The 18638-nt window shown below is 51.8% G+C and overlaps 6 protein-coding genes across 6 annotated transcripts; 1 reads left to right on the forward strand and 5 right to left on the reverse strand.

Moving 5' to 3' along the window:
- Window positions 1–75: 75 nt before the first annotated feature.
- CORC01_01574 (RNA 3'-terminal phosphate cyclase) lies at window positions 76–1524 on the reverse strand (the record flags this gene model as incomplete). Its single annotated transcript, XM_022613228.1, has 2 exons — window positions 76–1256; window positions 1341–1524. 2 exons carry the CDS (start codon window positions 1522–1524, stop codon window positions 76–78), a joined length of 1365 nt encoding a protein of 454 aa, XP_022480327.1.
- Window positions 1525–3522: 1998 nt separating this feature from the next.
- CORC01_01575 (uncharacterized protein) lies at window positions 3523–3657 on the reverse strand (the record flags this gene model as incomplete). The annotated part of the gene is made up of 1 exon (XM_022613229.1): window positions 3523–3657. The coding sequence occupies one exon, from the start codon at window positions 3655–3657 to the stop codon at window positions 3523–3525; it is 135 nt and encodes a 44-aa protein (XP_022480328.1).
- Window positions 3658–4452: 795 nt separating this feature from the next.
- CORC01_01576 (uncharacterized protein) lies at window positions 4453–5493 on the reverse strand (the record flags this gene model as incomplete). The annotated part of the gene is made up of 1 exon (XM_022613230.1): window positions 4453–5493. The coding sequence occupies one exon, from the start codon at window positions 5491–5493 to the stop codon at window positions 4453–4455; it is 1041 nt and encodes a 346-aa protein (XP_022480329.1).
- Window positions 5494–9156: 3663 nt separating this feature from the next.
- CORC01_01577 (uncharacterized protein) lies at window positions 9157–11083 on the reverse strand (the record flags this gene model as incomplete). The annotated part of the gene is made up of 4 exons (XM_022613231.1): window positions 9157–9932; window positions 9992–10335; window positions 10531–10877; window positions 10946–11083. 4 exons carry the CDS (start codon window positions 11081–11083, stop codon window positions 9157–9159), a joined length of 1605 nt encoding a protein of 534 aa, XP_022480330.1.
- Window positions 11084–11806: 723 nt separating this feature from the next.
- Window positions 11807–12300, forward strand: CORC01_01578 (uncharacterized protein; the record flags this gene model as incomplete). Its single annotated transcript, XM_022613232.1, has 2 exons — window positions 11807–11878; window positions 12109–12300. The coding sequence occupies 2 exons, from the start codon at window positions 11807–11809 to the stop codon at window positions 12298–12300; spliced, it is 264 nt and encodes an 87-aa protein (XP_022480331.1).
- A 3094-nt stretch (window positions 12301–15394) lies between these two features.
- On the reverse strand, window positions 15395–15892 carry CORC01_01579 (uncharacterized protein; the record flags this gene model as incomplete). The annotated part of the gene is made up of 2 exons (XM_022613233.1): window positions 15395–15683; window positions 15741–15892. The coding sequence occupies 2 exons, from the start codon at window positions 15890–15892 to the stop codon at window positions 15395–15397; spliced, it is 441 nt and encodes a 146-aa protein (XP_022480332.1).
- Window positions 15893–18638: the final 2746 nt, after the last annotated feature.

Consider the following 18638-nt stretch of genomic DNA (forward strand, 5'->3'; position numbering starts at 1 on the left):
GGAGTTGGAGGCAGACTAATATGTGTTGGAACCTTTTTATTCTAGTTCCAGGTTGCGTTTCGATATCCGGTTCTCCTAACTGAAGCTTATTCCCACGCCTTTGCATATCGTTCCCTTGTTGTACCACTCTACCGACGGCAGGATTTCCGACGCCACCCATCTCGCCGTCTGAGAATGCAAGCTGCCGTGTCCGAATGGCTTGTCCGTCCTGTCCTTCCTCATCTTCTCCCCCAGATCCAACTGCGCCACGCCCTGATTCACAACCTCCACGTCATTAGCACCACTTATCGGGGCAGGGGCACGCGGGAACGACGTCGTCCCATCCGCCAAAGCCTGGAAGATGACGAGCTGATCCTGCAAGAACTCGTCCATTGTCGAGCCCCGTATAGAAAGCTCCTTGACCAGGCCGCCGACGACCTTGCGGCTGACGAGCGATACGACGTCCTCGTTCTTGCCCCCTTGCTTCCCCTTTTTGGGCGTAGACATGAGCACGTCGCGGCCCCAACGCAACGTCCCGGAGGCGGAACGGGCCACGAGAAGCGTGTACACTCGCGCGTCGTGACCCGAGTCCTCGACGACCTTGAAGTCGATGTCTGCGTCAGGGAAGGCGCGGGTAATGTCCTGCGCCAACTTGTCCTGGAGGGCGGCGTGCATGTGCGCGGGGACGATCATCGAGACGTCCACGTGCCGTACCTCGCGGATGCCTGGCGGTCCGTCCTGCGTGCTCTCCTCTGGTGGGTCAGAAGGCACCGCGGGACGCAACGTCTGGCCTGGTTTCAGGGGACGGATCGTGAGCGCGATGGCGCCCCTGCTCTGCGGTCCCAGACTCCATCCGCGCTTGACCAGTCTCCGGGCGACGTGTATGCCGACAAAGGAGGATTCGAGGCGCGGGAGGAGGACCTGGTCGAGGTACTCGTAGGAGAGGGACCAGCCTACGTTTGTGCCGCCCGTGATTTCGAGCTCGATGGGCGACGTGGACGAGGCATTCCCGGGCTCGGCGTCCACGTCAGGGTCAGCGGCTGCGTAGAGGAGAAAGGGGAGGATGGCCTGGAGGATGAGGAGTGTGCTTGCGGCGCCCGTGTCCGCCGCGATCGTAATCTTGCGGGACTTGTTGTTGTTGTTGTTGTTGAGGGCGGCGGAGGGCGGTAGTCTAGGTGTGAAGGTGAGGGTGCTGCTGCCTACGGAGAGGCCGTCGACGTCTGCTTCTGTTGCTTCTGCGAGCCAGCGGATCGCCGTGACGTGTTGCGCTTTGAGCCCTGATTCGTAGGCGTGTCAATCGTCAATTTACGACGTTCATTTGGTGAGATAGGTTGATGAGGAAAACAATGCCTGGTGCTTACCGCCTCCTTTGCTATTGCCCCCTCCGGCCCCTCCTCCACCACGGGCAGGACGGTTGCCGCGTACATTTGTGATGCGGACTGGTTGTGAGGTGACTGCTGCGAGGGCTATGGCGACGCGGACTAATTGACCACCTCCTTCGCCGGTCCGTCCGTCGATTTCAATGGGCTTGGGCTTGCGGGACATGGTTTTCTCTGATCCAGATTGACTGAGTCTAATGTATCGTGGGATTTGAGAGGTCGCACCGGGGCCAAGTTGCACTGGTGGTGATTGGGTGCAAAGTCCGAACTTCAACGAAAAGAACCGTCTCACTTTTGGTGAAAAGTATCTGTCCGAACTCTGCTGGCCTGAATAAGAGTCAGATGGTCTGCTTGATGTAGATGAATATTTTGACGAGATTCCGTAGAAAATGGAGGTTTGGAACCTGGATTAATACGAGGACCAATTCTTGTCAGCATTGAGTTTAGACGCCAGTTGAGTCACACACCGAGCGGCACGCACAATCATCTCCAACAATATCGGTTAGGTCCCTTCCATGGCCTCTGCGCCTCCCTTAGTCGGGCGGCTGAGTACAACCAAGGTACGTTGAATTGCCACGGTAAGTATACATCCGTTCAATACATGCTAAGGTAAATGAGTCAAACTCAATATTAAAGGATCGTGAAAGAAGGAATCATTTCGCATTCGTCTACTAATTGTAGCAATGCTCGCCCCCCTAGGAACAGCGACAGTGGTTGCGTGTTCTCTCAGACCTGCGGATGGCAAGTTACAAGAGCAAAACGAATTCTTGCTTCAATGCAAGCCTGTGTCTTTCATTGATCTTTTATGATCTAACGGTTTAGCGCATTGTTCCCCCGTTCTTAGCGTTGGCTTCCCTTCCCCCTTGTTTGATGGATGGATGGGACCTGCCGCAAACAGGACCCGAAAATCAAACTTTCCGTCGGCGTCGAGACCCGCCTTGGATCGGGACCTCGCCGGGGGTTATTTCGACGTCACCTCGAGGCCTCCTGCTTGGGATTTTTCTCGTCGCTGTATTCTTGATCGCGAACCCTGGTGATATCACAGGGTATGTCTTCGACAACAGCGTTTTTCTAAGGCTCTGCCGACGCAGCAACGAAGATCTTGCTGCAGAGACAGGGGTTCAAAGAGTCGATAAGCCACGAACCTCACGCCGTCTGCTTATGATCTGACCGATTTTGATTTGACCAGCGCCCTCGAAGAACTCACGACAACCTCAGGTGAATATTCTTAGGCAGCACGACCTCAAAAAAGATGCTTCTTGGGCTTCAACACATGACAGTGCAGAGCCCCGCTGGTTGACTCACTCGTGTAACTCACTTGCATGGCACGGATCCATCAGAGTATGAAAACACGACTCGTCTCACGCAAGGACTAGCGATGACGCAAATACTTTGCGGCGTGTCATAGAATTCTGTTGATATACAAACTCAAAGACAAAAAGAGACAATCTTGTTCGAGATAAAATACTGCTAAGAGAACCCATGTCGTGAGCGTTTTTAACGGAGACTAGTCTGGTCTCAGCAAGCACTGGTGAAGTGGCTATGGGAAATCAGAAGGGGTATTGAAAAATATGGACGGAAAAAGCGTACCCAGGCATATTGCCACAACGCCGAACCTATTCATCGACCGCGATATAACGAAGCGCATCGTCGATATTTTCCCCGGGGCCGAGGGTGAATGGACCACCTCATTCGTCGTCGTTACTTAAGGAACCACCCCATCTATCGTCATTACTACTTTGGGAACGGTCAAGATTACCGACAAATCATTGCCTTTGAGAGTAGTCAATACTATGGGGGAAACGGGAAGGTAATGTTGGTCCATTCAGTTGAGTAGCTCAAGACCCTGTCGGTGGATTTAGCGGCAGTATTGGTTCTCTGACTGCATCGCGTAACGTGGCGAAATCGAGTTGAATGGTCGATAGATACCGCCAGGGGGCAGTCGCTTTCCGACCACGGTACTCAACCAAAGCCTCACAGATTGTTTTGAATAATGGCAAGGCGATAATGGCTAGGATCTCTTCCTAGCCTGAATTGGGGATTGTCGAGTTGGTACTTGATGGCCAGTAATACAACCACAGCATAGTATCTTCGTGCTTCCCCTCAAAGAAACGACAGGGACGTTGAAAGAGTGGGCGATACCGAGAGTCGCATTTGATGCGCTTCAAAAAACCATCGTTGAAGAGTGATATGAGGTCATCTGTTTGGTCTTCGCGACAATGGACGATGATTGACGGCTTAGCCTCGAGTTGAGTAGTTCCCACCATGGCTGGCTCATAGTTGATTTTGTCTGCTGCATCTTGAAGCTTGCCGTGTCTGTCGACAGCTCCCTTGAGTTGTGATACCTGCTATCGACTTGCCTGCTTTGATACGGTGCTGAAATCATGCTACATAACCTGCATCTCGTCCGGCGTTCTTGAAAATCGAAGCCTGATCAAGACTGGGTTGCCTTGAATCTCTCGATGCTAATAGGCGCACACAACGACAGAGCAGTGCTTGGTTCATAGGTTGTCATTTCGTCTGCTTGTGTTCAATGACTTTCTTTCGTTCTACCTTATTGAATAGGTAGGTGGAAATCGATGGATCGTAGTGATACATTCATTTACTGAACAGCAATATACTCACTCAATCTTTGTCTGCGGATCAATATGGATGACATAGACACCGGCCATTAACCCCGAATTGCTCCGTATTCGAGTAACTACTTTCCAGTGCGGGATGAAGCCATAGTGTAGTCTACTTGTGGCTTGCGTAACAACCTCGACAACGGAACAAGTGAATCATTTGTGCCTACCTTCCAAGTAACTTCGTTGTGAGCAGGTAGATTGTCCATGGGCGAGCCCCCCTTTTCACTGCGCATCTTCCTCTTTTCTCCACTGACTATGCTCGAAGACTCCGGTCATCTTCTTCAGATCAATGTGGCTCAAAAATCAGTAGGTAGCACGCTCTCACTAGAATCAATTTCGTCCTGATGCTAGAAGTGCCGTTAAATAATCGGTCCTGCTGCAGCAACGACCATGAACCAAGACTGATCTAATGCTCAACAACAATGAGTGAAGCCATACCCCCATGGCTCAAACCCTGCACACACCCATCAGATCCCGTCAAAGTATCTGTAAACATACCGCCTATCATCTATCAAATCCAACGCTGCCTGCCTTCCCTTGGCTTCCATCCTCGACTTGGCAATCTGCGCATCCAACTTCTCCTGCGAAGTTCTCGCCAACCGTGCATTCCCCTCATCCAGTCTCCTCTTCATCTCAGGTGGACACTTCTCAGGCAATACATGTCTAGGAATTGGCCCCTTCCCCACTTCGACGCCATAATGCCTCAACGCATTATTCAGTCCCCTCAGTAGAGTATCCGGCTCGTAAACCACCTCCATGGCCATGAAATCGGTGAAGCCCGCAAGGGACAGAAGAGGCATACCACCCCAGGGAAGCTGATGCGCGGCATTCGGATTCCGAACTACACTTTTGTGGTCAATGTAGAAAGCCTCCAGAAGCCATTTGAGTTCGGCGTCGGCGGTGTCTTGGGCGCTGAACATCCAATTGCCCTTGAGGGACTTTTTCCAGAGATTTTCGTCGGTGGGGAAGCCAATGTTGTCGAGCCAGGAGGACCAGACCTCCGGCGTGATATAGCCAGAGCGCTGCGTGTCTAGCTTGGAGAAGAAGAGGGACATGAGGTTGTTGAATGCGGGAGTTGGATTCCCGTTGCTGTAGAAGAAGTGATCTTTCCACTGGGAGGGGGGAGGTGGTGGTTGTGTCGGAGGGGGTCCGAAGCCAGGTGGTGCGTTCGAGTTCCCTCCCTGTTGTGATTGTGGCCGAGGTGCTGAAGCTTGTTGTTGTGATTGTTGTTGCTGCTGCTGCTGTTGGAACTGCTGGAACTTCAGGAACTCTTGCCACTGATCCCATTGGGCTTGCTGCCATTGCTGTGACTGTGCCTGCGGAGGGGGAGCTTGGGAGTTTGGTTGCTGCGGCTGTGGCGACTGCTGCTGCTGCTGTTGCTGCTGAGGCGAGGTAGGTGATGGAACGGCCTTTCTGCTCGGTGGGTTCCGCGCCGGCAAAGGCGGTGGCCCCCCCCTTCCGATTTCGTATCCCGGAGGCCGTGGCGGGATCGGTGGCGGAACATCCATGTTGTTGGCCGAAACACTACGTATCACCCACGACTCAGTTTGAGTTCCAGTATAAACGTATGAGGCGAGTAACTCACGGTACAAGCAGTCTAGCAGGGTTCACAAGCGGAAGCGGAAGCGGTGGCGGGAAGGGTAGTGCTAAATTCTTTCGCGTTCTGGATTGTCTCAGAACGTCGTGTAGAAGCTGATAGTGAGGTCCGTATAGAAAGTAGTGTCGTTAGTTCTCGAATTCGCACCGTTGTCTCTCTTCTAGAACTGACGTAGGAGCATCAATATTGTCGACAGTAGAATTGAACTAGAAATCACGCCCCTCGCGGAAAAGAGCCTAGGCAAAGGTCTTTATGAAGAGTTCCAGGCTTAGTATTCGTAGAAAGCTGACCGGTCGGAAGGTGGGTCAATTAGTCTATATCCTTGAACCCCTCAACCTGGTAGGCAAAAGGGGCCTATCGGCTACAGAACTCCATTCGTAAGGCAGATTCGGTCTCCCCTTGCAAGCTAAAAACTTCCTAGTTGGGGATACCCTCAGACGCTAAGACATGTCTCCTGCCACACCTTGCAGCTCGCCAAGACCACTAACTAGCACTAGCGATTGCAGCTCCTGCACAGAAACGGTTAAGGACCTTGTCGGCGCGGAATACATACCGCAAATGTGTCAAGAGAGAGCCAAAGCCGTGAGGGCACCTGATTTCACGCTGAAATCCTGCTGGTGAGCATTCATAGAACCGTCTTTTCTCTCTCTTTTTTTGTCACGCTCGCCGAACGGGTACTACATGTACTCTATTTCATCCCTCATATCATCAGCCTTGCGGTTGATAACGAGTCGCTTGCCGTGGGCCATTTTTACTTCAAACTGAAAAGTTGTTATGGCTCAAGAACACCGGGCCTTGCATACCTACCTTACTAGGTGGAAAGTTGAGTGACTGAAGCGTCCTGTTTTCCGTCACTTCGACGGATCCACTGTCGCGAGCGATGGAGCACCTATATATCGGAGACTGACGGATGGATGCCTTAGCTCGGCAGGGTCTTGACACGGGGTTCGAGGCGGCTTTCAAATGTGAAAAGTTCCGTGGGGGTGCAGCCAAGCAGCGTATGCGGTCAACGACGAGTCTCACATACTAGCAGGTCAACATCGCACCGGAGGCAACCCGGACGTTGATAAGATTTAAAGCTTTGCAAGAAGATCCGGCAGGACGTGGAACACGGTTCGAGACTCACTCCCACACAGGAGCATGGGGGGTCCCATAGGGATTCGATGATGGGCCAGGCTGCGGACGAACACGTTACACTCTGTCTCATGCTATCCGTACCAGGCTTTCTCGAAAGGCATCATGGTTTTGGCTACCTTGGTAGGACAAAGCTAGGGTGGAGTGATGTCGAGAGCCCAGCCTGTCGTTTTGGCGATGAACGGGGTTCCTTCAATAGCGTGGGCTCAGCTATCAGCGCTAAGCCGGTTGCGAAGGAAATGCCTGGGCTATCCTTGTCTGCCATACGAAACTTTATTTCTGGGGTATGTAGAGCTGGACTGCTAGCGTTGGAGAACAAACCGATGGGAATACAACGTCCCGGGGTTTCATACGTTAGTGCGGTACTTGCGGGGCGGACTTTACCGTAATCGGAACCAACCTTGTAAAATAACTATACTTTCAATTAATAGTAAATTATATGAGTAAATTAGTACCCAATACTCTCACCATTTTGCTCAATTACGAGCCTCAGTCGCTGCGGCATCGTATGAGCCAGCTCTTTCAACCAATTTTCAGGTACTGCTTCCCACGCTGCCGATATAGCTGCTCTTAATTCCTCTTTTTTGAGGGATTGTATATCGAAGTGCGTTTCAACCCAATCTTTCATCCAGAACCACACATTTTCTATCGGGTTGAGGTCAGGACTGTTTGCTGGCTAATCCAATACTGGCACCCCAAGCAACTCTAAAGCAAGACGTGTATCTCTTGCCTTATGGGCTGGGGCATTGTCGTGTTGAAACAGGCTTAAACGGTGCTCCCGGAAGAAGGCGATAATCATCGGGAGTATATAGAAAAGGTACTTTGAAGTATCGATTCCTCCCCATTCCTTTTCCCAGAAAAAACCTGGGCCCTTTTTATTGCCAGTAAAAGCCCCCTAAAACATCCAGCCGTAAAGTTTACGCCGTAAAAGGGCGAAAGAGGCTAGGTCTTCTATATCATATACCGTAATCCACTTCTTCCACATAGGGTCACAAGTAGCCCAGGTCTCATCTGAAAAGATCACATCTTCCTAATCTTCTGGCCGTGGTCGGAGCCGGAGGTACGTATAGGCAAAAGCCACTCGTTGGCGCTTATTGGCCTCGGTCCGACGGATTCGACGTGGTCGAATAGCCCGGCGGAAGCCCAACGAGCGTAAGGCAGTAATAATAAAAGCCTCCCCAAAGATCGATAGATCGGGCGGTAAAAAGAAGTGTAGATCTGCCCAAGGGATCCTTCTATGAGCCTCGTCGGCCAGGAGCCACTCTCGGAGGCGCTCTTTTTGGGGCGTTCGAATTAGCCCTTTCCGCTGCTTGTTTTTCCGCGGCGTGACCGGTAGAGAATCCGTACAAGCTAATTGAACCTGGCGATAGGTATAAGGGGTAGCTTTAGCTATATCTTCGTACGACCACTTCAAATACTTGCGGAAGGCGCGGATCTCGATCTTTTGGTCTCTCGTAAGCTCTTTACTGCGGGATTTGGTGGGTGTAGAAGGGATAATAATATCCTGAATAGTCAGGCCGCGAGAAATCGATGGTAGCGTAGTAGGCGAAGTAGGCGTAGTCAGCGTAGTTGACGTAGTTGAGATAGTTGACGTAGTTGAGATAGTTGACGATTGCGAGGCAGGCGACGAAGTGGTGGAATCCATGGCGGTTGGGTTGGGTCAATAGTGGAGGAAGGTAGGGAATTTCGGTGGTTCGGTTTTTATTTTGGAAGTACTGTCCCTATTTTAGCCATAGAAATTGGGCGAAGAAGATAGAATTGGTACCTTGGGCGTAAGTGGGCGTAGGTGGACCGAACCCCCTGTCAATTCACTGCGCTAACGTATGAAACCCCGGTGGAGGTGTACGTTTGCTGAATTTTGTCTTTTTAGACATCCCATTCATTGCTTTCTGGGAAAAGACCGTCCGTTCTTACCGTTGCTGTTATCAATGAGCCCCTGGTAGCGGTTCACGATGTCGCGACATCACCTTACAATCTTTGCCACACGGCTCTCTCCACCTTCACCCTGAAGACGCCGGATGTGTTTTGACTCTTACTGATTCCTGCTAGAGTTGTCGTTATTACGTCGCAAGTGCCGTCCATAAGAGCTTACTCAGCGTTCTTATGTTACTGACTGAACAGGCCCAGCACGCCTGCCCGGCTATCCTGCGCCCGGCTCTCGTGACTGATGCCTATCACATAGACAAGAATGACTTCATGTTGATTCAGCCTGTTGGTCTCAGTAGCTTGGCTGGGAAGACATACGATGAGGTAAGGGTTTCTAAGGCGCTCTAGGGGCGTTGCCTAAGTAATTCTTTCTGGCCCCAACGAAGAGACTCTTGCTCACTACCTTAGTTGTCTGTTATACATCCGTATCTGTTTGCCTATGCCCCGCTGCTGTCTGATGCAAACAGATGTTCTTTAATGGAAAAGCGTTGATATCAACATGAAGCGCGAGTCTTTACAGTTCGTCAGAGTCCACCACCTTCACTCCATTCCAAACTACTTCCGCCACCTCCTGTGCTGCAACGACTTCCTTCGCAATCTCAGTCCAAAAACCACACGCCGACTTCGTATTCTGGTCGTCGGCATCGAGCGCCAACGCGGAAGACACAAGATCTGGCGGTCCCACTGAGAGCACGTTGCTCAGCTCGTCTCCATTCCCATCTGCCACAGTCCAAGTCGGCGGCTCCCAGCCCCAGACTTTCGACATCGAGAGTGTATTCGGGTTTCCACCCGAGAGCGCAAAGGACGCAAAGTACCTCTGGTACGCCTCGGCCAGGTCGCTTTTAGTTCGGAGTAAAGCATAGCCCCAAGCTTCAACGGTACTGACGCTGTTCTTCTCCAAGATGGCCTTAGCTTCGATAAAGTCGTTGGAGAATAGGGGCACTAAGTCTGAGGCGTGGCGGGCATAATAGGCGGTCGGGAACCCATACCGCAGCATGTGAGATTTGCTCGGATATGCGGAGTAGAGGTCACGGGTGTTGCAGGTGAAGCTGGCGTCGCGGATGACTGTCGCGATACAGAGCCGATAGTCGCCATCATAGGGATATTTGGTGCAGGGGTATTGGGCAGCTATCTTTTGTCGTTGAGACGCTAGCTCGGCTCCGGGGAGGAAGACATCGAGAAACTCGGCGAATGTGTCGGATGAAGTAACAAAAGACGGTATGAACGAAGCAGTCTCGTTTAGGACGTGGGAGATGATCGTAGACTGGATGGAGGACTTCCAGTATTTACCTGAGAATTTGTTGTCAGCCAGTAAACGCTATACTCAGATGACAGTCACGATAACTCACCATTCGCGAACGAGATAGTTGGAATTGTAGTGATCCACTTGTCGTCCACGGCCGGCCCCACTGGGAACAGACCAGTCTGTTTGACAGTGTCGAAGAGCGCCTGGTTCGCCGCTGTCAGGTTGGTAGACTCCTTCAAGCAGGTAAGGTTGAAGGCTAAGCCACAACCGGCAAGACTAGAGAAGTTCTGATAGACCTGGTCCAGCTTGCCCATCGGGTTTTTGTCCCAGGCCCATTCAAACGCCGGGCTCTGAACAGCAAATGTCTTGAATGTGGGATCAACAGCACCGTCTTCGCGAACCAGGTGATGGAGAATGGACCCAGCCCCGGCCGACTCGCCCCAGGCACTAACCAGAGATGCATCGCCGGATACCTTATTGATGTACTTCTGTACCCATTCGAATAGGAGAGCCTGGTCATACAGTCCCGCGTTTGGCTGAGCATTCTTCTGCATTTAGTCTCCCGAGAGCCAGCCGTAAGCACCAAGACGGTAGTTGCCAGCGACAAAGATTGTTTGGTAGTTGCTTGCCGCGATGACTGACTGTCCGGTATATAAAGGACCGAGCTGGTTCTTGCTGCCGAATGCGAACGCGCCGCCATAGATCCATACGACCACCGGCAAAGCCTTCACCGGAGGAGTTTCGATTACGTGCTTTGGCACGTAGAGGTCGAGGAACAGGCAGTCCTCGCCTTGCGGAGTGACCTGATCATCAGGGGTATCGACTGGGCTTTGACCACCTGGTGCGTTATGGAGACCATTCGGGTCAATCTGAATGCAGTTGCGTCCGTCGCTGACAGGCTGAATGGCTGTGCTTGTCGACGTTGGGAAGGCTGGGGGGCCGAACCGCAGAGGGTTGGCACCGAAACGGACGTTCTCGAATAGAAAAATCTTTTTTGATGTCGTCAGTAGAGCCTCTGGGAATGGATCAAACATGTCGGCGTTTGTCTGTTGCCTACATCTGGATCATCTGTCATAGGCTGGCCTTCGTATACTCCCCAGGGCAGTATTAGTGTTGGTGGCAATGCTGCCTCTGCACGCAGAGTCGGTAGATGGGCAAGGCCCATGAGGCTCCACACGAGCAACTTCGTGAACATGGCGAGGTCACAGTTGTAGACGAGACTGGACCTTCAAAATTCAGGCACTGGTGCAGAGTTTCCGTCATGTTCAACGTATCTCGGTTCGATTTGACTATTTATGGTCGTTGAAGCAGTGCTCATCTGCATGAAATCCTAAACAGCTGTTACTGTGCCATCAAAAGAGGCGTTGAGCTGAAAATCAAGCGTGGGCGGGCAAACACCCTTCGTGACGGTTCCGAGAGTCGCCGTGCGTGAAGGCTGGAATGCGATCGACGGATATGGCCAAGGTCGTCAAAGGTTCAGCCCGCCGTTTCCCTCGCCGGCAAACTTGGTGTCATATGCACAGAAGTATTCAATTGCCAAATTTTGCCAACCCCGCACCTGTGTCTAGCGGGACGGCACGCAACTAGAACCAGCGGCTGCAACCGTACACTCTAGCCAAGCGACCATGTGGGTTCCAGGTTGGCGAAAACATGAGACCTGAATTCCTCAAGTCCCTCAGCTAAGACTGATAAGACTTTATCTCATGGAACCTTCCCAATGAAGCCTCCTTACCGTGAAGAAAAGGCGGAAGTCGTGACATGGTGTGGCGGTCTCTTTAGGAACCCTGGCATGAGCATGAATTGTTGCCATGGCGACACGCGAGCATTCTTGCCTATCCATTCTCACATGTCGCAACATCAACACTTCTGTTTGATAGTTTCGAACTATACTGTCTGCTGGCAGGATGGCCCTCGAGCTATGGAGTATTTGCTTCTACCCGCCACGTTCATAGTCGCCCACGCTGAGCAACTACTAGTGAACGCCACGGAGGTCTAGAATGATCGACTAGGTAATTAGCACTTTGTTCCCCGGAGATGACCGGGGACGCTATTCGATCGACTGGAGCCGCGGTCCTGTCAAGGTTCGTTTTTTCCAAGTCTCCCATTACAAACGAGAGGCTTTGCAGCACCACAGCAATTGCACTATTGATCACACCCAACCATGATCCATACTTATGTGTAACTGGGTATCTTAATCAACACGTCACTCTTACTTTGTAGATCACCGGCTGCATCGATATCAACTTGTTTGAAGTCGGTCTGACAATCTCCATCGCGAGCATCAATATCGGAAACATCTTTGGTAACCTTAAGGATGGAGTCACCTTGAAGGTCAACCTCTTGTCAGCAAAGGGCGAGATCAGAGTCTATCTCAAGAACGGCAACAAGGTCTGGGTTCATCTAGATGTTTAGATCATCTTTGACGGCTACTACGAGGGAGATTACAAGATGATCACTATCTGAGTGGTGATGTTTTTGTTGGTAGTGTCGAGAAGGGCACTGATCATGGAGCCAGGTGTACCACACGTTGCGAATGATCCACAAATCGGACCCTAACAGGATACCAAGAAATTGCTTCCAAAGTCTTAGTCCCGAAACCTCAGACGAATTGCGTTGAATGTCTTATATTGGTAGATCGGCGCAACAGTCAAACCTGATTTCATATATCAACTACAGTCACGTATTAACAACAAGTTGTAGTCCTTGTCGTTATTTATTGGCACGGAATTGTAAAACTTCACTTGACATCTTAAGATTGCGGTGTAATCAAGTAGATGTATGAGGGGCGGTTGTTTCCTTTGAAGATGGCGAAAATGCTGTTCTTTCATACAACAGTTCAAAACCAAACTTCTTGAAGGAAAGTGAAGGCTTGGTCTGTGTAATATCTTATTCCTCGGCTATTCTCACTCCTTCAGAGCCTCCAGAGCGCGACGAAGACCTAATCTATAGCAATGGCTCAATCTGTGTCGGATCACAGACAGACTGCGGCGCAAATGAAGCTCACACGGCCACATGAGACACTACGGTGTGGAGCTTCTAGCATTTGCCAGTGTAGCAAGAAGTGGCTTACTACCTACTAACCCAATTGCTCGTCGAAACTCTGCACTCGCTTCAATATGTGCTCTTCCCCGTTGAGGATGACAAGTTAATGAGCATTCTGGAGAAATGTGTTTCCAAAAGAAGGAAGATCTTTGACCGTGGATGTCAAGAGTGCAACGGCTATCTGCCATACGACTGTCTGCCCGACGACTTTAGCTTTCGTCATTGGAGCGAGAGAATAAAGCGACTGTATGACCACATGCAAAGCCGGCCGTCTCGTAACAGCTTTGAGCGTTGGCTGCAACAGAAGAGCAACGAGGCAAACGTCCTTGTTGTTGCACTAGTTGCGCTGGGCATTTCAATCTGTGTAGGCACTGTCAGTATCATACTGTCTGGGGTCCAGATCTGGATTGGCTGGATGGCATGGAAATACCCAGTCGGATGAACACAGGACTGGGGAGGGGAAGGGAGTCTTGAAGGAGAGCTTTCTGAGGATGGTTCATAACCCTATGATGCGGTATGAAGAAGTCGGATATGAGAGCGGGAGTGGATTCGCGCGATGGAGATGTTGCCATGTCCAAAAGATGTTGCCATGTCGAAATCTTGAAGCAAAGCGTTTCATCGGTACGTTTGTGAAAATGGCGCGAAGTGCTCGCGATGAAAGTGAGGGTACCCCAAGCGTCAATCAGCTCCTAAGATCCAAGGACCACGGTGCCCGGTTGGCTTGTTAAGGACGCGTCATGGTCAATGGTGGCAGCTGGCGGAAACACTGACCCTCTCTTCACCTCCGGATACTACAGATACTACAGGTTCGTTCCGGACAATAGTCTCATAGCATTTGCAAAAGAAATAGAAGATCAGCCATATTAATAGGCCAGAGGATTCTGTGCTACAAGAGGACAACGTGGCAGGGAGTGTTGGTTGGGCTATTTGAAAGTGGAACGACGAACACGTTGTCGAGCGCTTGGGCAGCAATGGTTTGGAAAGCCGTAACATGCGTACTTATTCTATTCAAGTCTCCAGTAAACTTTGCTTCTCTTTCATACTGGCTGCTACTGAGTAAAGTGAGGGGACATTAACTTACGGCAGTCGCTTCATGTTTGTGGGAGGATCCATCCTTGGTTAGGTAGGTACCCTGTCCTTGGTTCCATCCGTTATTTGCTTCCGCAAACAGAGTTTCGGGTCTGTTCGCCGTCTAATTTCGGCTTCCGGTGGTCCGTGGGGTTGGTCCATTTAACCTCACCTCTTGCTTCATTTTCCAATGTGTTCTTCCATCTTTCCCTTAATCATCGCTTTCTTTTTTAAATATCCGCAGACTGGTCAAGAGTCTGGGCCCCATCGCCAAACGGGCCAGATTTCTTCTTCCTCAGCATAGCCGAGACTTCCTGCCAATCAGGGCCAAGAGGGTCGATCGCATGCCGGCCGCGGCGGGGCCGAGGCCGGCAGATCTACCTACTTTGCTGGGCCAAGACTGCGATTCGATTCAATCAGAACGCCACCCATCATCGCACTGCCTCGAAAAAATTGGTAATCATCTCTGTCGGGGCCAGTGACTGTAGATGTCTGTCAACGCGTACGCCGATGGCGAAAACGCGAATCCGGCGAGACCGACCATGGAGGCGAAGAGGCAAATTTCTAGAAGAGGGAGGATGGGGCTTTATAAGAACAGCACGGCGCTGGCGACCGCTTACACCACGCAATGAAAAGTGATTCGATCTGGACAGCCTCAAATTCAAGCTGCGTAACTGCCTAAGACGCAAAAACATCAAAGGCCGCTCAGCAAATCAAGAGAGCCTGGGCATGAAAGCCATAGGCATCAAAACGCCAAACACCATGCGTGCTACCGGAAAGACGACGGCACGCGACGCCTCCTTGTGTCTGAGTCAGGCCAGGTTGCCATGAACGAGTCACTTCCCATCATCGATTCTGGGAAACCCTAGAGTTATAAAAACCCTAGGCCACCCTGCTGCACATGTCGCTGTCCGGATCCAAATCTCAAGTATGGTCTATTGCAGTACGGAAACTCAATGACATGAATGATGGCCAAGGAGATGACAGCCCTAAGCAAACCGATAACCGACGACAATCTAAATGAAGCTAATTCTATTCCGACACCGCTTCCCATGAAATGCACCTACCAAGCACTTGGCATGTATCGTTCTGTGTTTCCTTTGTTGAGCCTCTTGTCTGAATGATATTTTCCCTTTTCCCTTTGCGGTAATCATTTCTATCGGATGGTCTCGCCAATGCATTCCTTCTCAAAAAAACTGTCTGTCACACGGGTATAGAAGATCGATGGGGTTGATGGAAAGAAGATGGGATGGATGAACTTGATCATCAAAGCTGAGATCGCTGGCTCTTTTTTCTACAGATGACGTCAGTCCGAGTATGAAGTGGACGGTTGGACCAACACCTACTCTGCCTCAAGCGATGCAAGAGAGATGTACTCTCCCCAAGGTCTGTCCTCTCAACGCCGAGGTGCGCGACTGCTAGTATCCCGGCGCGATGACGAGCTTCCTTGGCGGCTTTTGCTTGGGACGTCAACGTCAACTTCGAGCTGTGGAGCATAGTGATATGTCGGCGGCGCTGGTTGTCTCTGGCCGTAGCCAAGATCGTTGACGGCACCCATTACTTCTGAGTAATTCCGACGGGGCTGCTGGAGGTTCGACAGGGGCACTCCAGGGTGGTTCCAAGCGGAAGCTGCTCGCTCTGCCTGCGATATTCCTTGGTTGTGCGAGCTTGGTTCATTGTTGGAACTATTGTCAACCTGTCAGCGTCGCTCTCCGAGATCATGATACGTGTTGCGCTCTTACGGAAAGCTTCCGGCCACAGAGACTTGGGAGGAGTAGGTGACGCTGCCAGACGCATTTGAGTGGTGCGAGTTGGTGTGATGCCCTGTCTGCTGCTCGTAACCACTCGGGTAGGAGGTGTACGATGTCGTGTTGCCTTTGCTGCCTTTGGCCATGTTTGGATCGATGTGCGCAAGTGACTTGGGCAGGTGCGGATGGAGTTTGATTCTTCTGTCCCGATATCTTTCCGCAGCGGAAGTCGAGGGGCTTGAAGAGGTGCCTTCAAGTCTACTCTTGTCGAATAGGACGTGACTGTGGGGTATTTAAGGATCGAGAGACGTGCCTGTCTTATAAGGAGTCATCTGAAGGCAGCAACTAGCTTTTGGCACTAGACAAACCCAGCAGAGGCAGAGAGGCGCAGACCTTGTTCAGTTCTTCTACTTTGTCCAGGGTCGCCTTGGGCCTTCGCTTTTGGAGGACGCCCGGCCGGAGTTGGCCGGACTGGTTCTTGGCAAGCTGCCACCCAAGAGTGTGCTCAGTGGCTGACGTTTCGCTTTCAAGGGCGCGGCGGCCTGGGAACAGAAAGGACATGACTAGGTAACCGCAGGTAGCTTCGTCGAGGCGAACAGCCGCCTTGCGCTGCTGGCTCGCCAGAGGTTCGCTGCGCAAGGGTGACGATTACAAATTCGGCCCCCTAGGTGCTGACAGGTCAACAGATGATTGGTCGCGCCGAGGTCGACACAGACCGCTGAGTCGAAGGCATAAATATGCAAACGAGTCCAGAACACCTGGAGCAAGAGCAAACCTAGGTCCCCCGAAGAGGAGGAAAGAGAGGACACACCCACATGTGGCTGAGACTGTTTCCAATTCCTGCCGAAGGTCCAGTGTGGCATCTTACGCAGGCCCAGCTGGTGCCTGGGACTAAGCTTCACCCAACAGCCACCGCCACACGTCGTAGCGGTGTCGAAAGCATCTTGGGCACCAGGAAAGGTGCGTGCCGGCCCACAAGAAGAAGAAGAAGCCCGGCGGAAAGCCCTGTGTACAGCCATGCTGCTGCGGCGATGACTCTTCCAGCTTTCGTCGTGGCAGAGTCGAATAGTTCGAGGACGGGTGGCGAATATCACTGACTGCATCAGAACAGTCACAATGGCGGATGGGTGAACTTTTTTATGTCCCATTGCTCTCTTCAAGGAGCGGGGTTCCGTCACGAGTGCAATAATTAGATTGCATCATTCATGCCAAAAAAACGCATACCTGCAGAACTGCACAGTACCGCGACCATTTGGATTGTCTTGGTCAAGCCATGATCGCCAGCACAACCGCTGACAGAGGGGGGGTTACGGACGTTATCGATAATCCAATCTCAGCAGTGAGATTGAGGGGTTAATCATTCCGTTGCTGCTCGCCTTTCAGCAAGCTAGGTAAGCTACGCACCCACGGCACACTGAGGATTGAGACATGTTGCTCCCCCCCAAGGCAGCCCAACCCAACCCTCCCGACTGCGCCGGAACAGCCATCCGCTCACCGCTAGCCCCATATCAGATATCCCCTCGAAGCACAGCCGGCACGGAAACGAGAGCAGCAGCATCATCGAGCCATCATTTCTTGGGCTCCACGATGACGAGTGCGGAACCTAATACTACTCACCATTGAATCTCTGAGCCCGGCAGAGCAGGCTGCAGGATCGAAACCCCTGTCAATCATTCGTCTGTTGTCAGGGAATCCGCGAAAAGAGCGTGTATGCGACGGTGGACTCGACAGAGGTAATGTGCTGAGCCCCCCCGCACGCTTGCTTTTTTTCACGATGGACTGCTGTCATCTCACCAATACAGCAGTGGGCCGAACACACGGGGGTAGGCAAGGCACAGCATCAATTGCATGAACACCCTGGGGGTTGGGCATTGGAAGCACCGAACCGCAGCACGCAGCCGTCTTCTGCAGTGGTTCCCAATGCTCACGTTGACCGGGCGTCGGGCTGCAATGGCAGACTGGATACGCTGTGTCACAAGCTGAGAGAGCATGCTGGTTGAAGAGGGTGAACGCGGACCGGAGGCGAGGGACTCCACACCGCGCGGTCTTATCGCCGGCCATGGCGTTTCAATCAGTGATTGCTTGCTCAGGGACGGGATGTGGAAATCAAAGCCCAGACTCCGGATCGAATCTTGCCAAATTTTCGACCTGACTTTTCCACCCCTGTTGTCATGAAATATATTTCGTGACAACAGGGGTCGCTGTTCACATGCAAGCCAATTGTTACCTCCGTCGTGACTGTCTGCTTGAACCTGTCTGCGCAAGTCTCGGAAAGCGTGTATGATGGAGGCTTGCCGCAGGGAACGAGACCAAAAGAGGGGTCAAGGCATGTACGATGACGGTGGGAGACGGGTTTCGTACCCCCCAATGCAACCAGAGCAGACTTCAACAACGCCCGCCCTTCTTCACAATAGGGAGTCGATTTCGGGTCACCGAGCCCCTTCCGTGTCCTGATTTGATATCGGTATCATCCGAAGCAGTGTAGGACTTTGGCGTTGACTGAGCCCTTGGGATACCTTCTGTCACCTCTCGGCCTGACTGCACACCACCGGAAATTGGCGTGGATTGTCCTTCTCCCGCAGACCCTGAGAAGATGAAGCTACCGTGCTACCTACGTCGGACAAGGTGAGCTTACATAATGCAAAATCACTCATCAGCATCTTCGGCGCTGAAAGCCTTCAAGTGCTCATCTTTCTTGACAATCAAGACACGTTATAAAATACGGTGAGCCGAGTTGTTAAAAGAATCATTGAAAGTAAACAGCCGCCGTTTGCTGGAAAGACTCGTTGGCTCCTACATGGCGATATGCCGCGTTCACGACGTGCTGCTCAGGTAGGTGAAAGCTCAACGCTGCCAACGTGAGTACCTTTGGTCTCCGGGGTGGTTCAGTTC

Source organism: Colletotrichum orchidophilum (assembly GCF_001831195.1).
Source record: "Colletotrichum orchidophilum strain IMI 309357 chromosome Unknown Scaffold_8.1, whole genome shotgun sequence".
Lineage (NCBI taxonomy): Eukaryota > Fungi > Ascomycota > Sordariomycetes > Glomerellales > Glomerellaceae > Colletotrichum > Colletotrichum orchidophilum.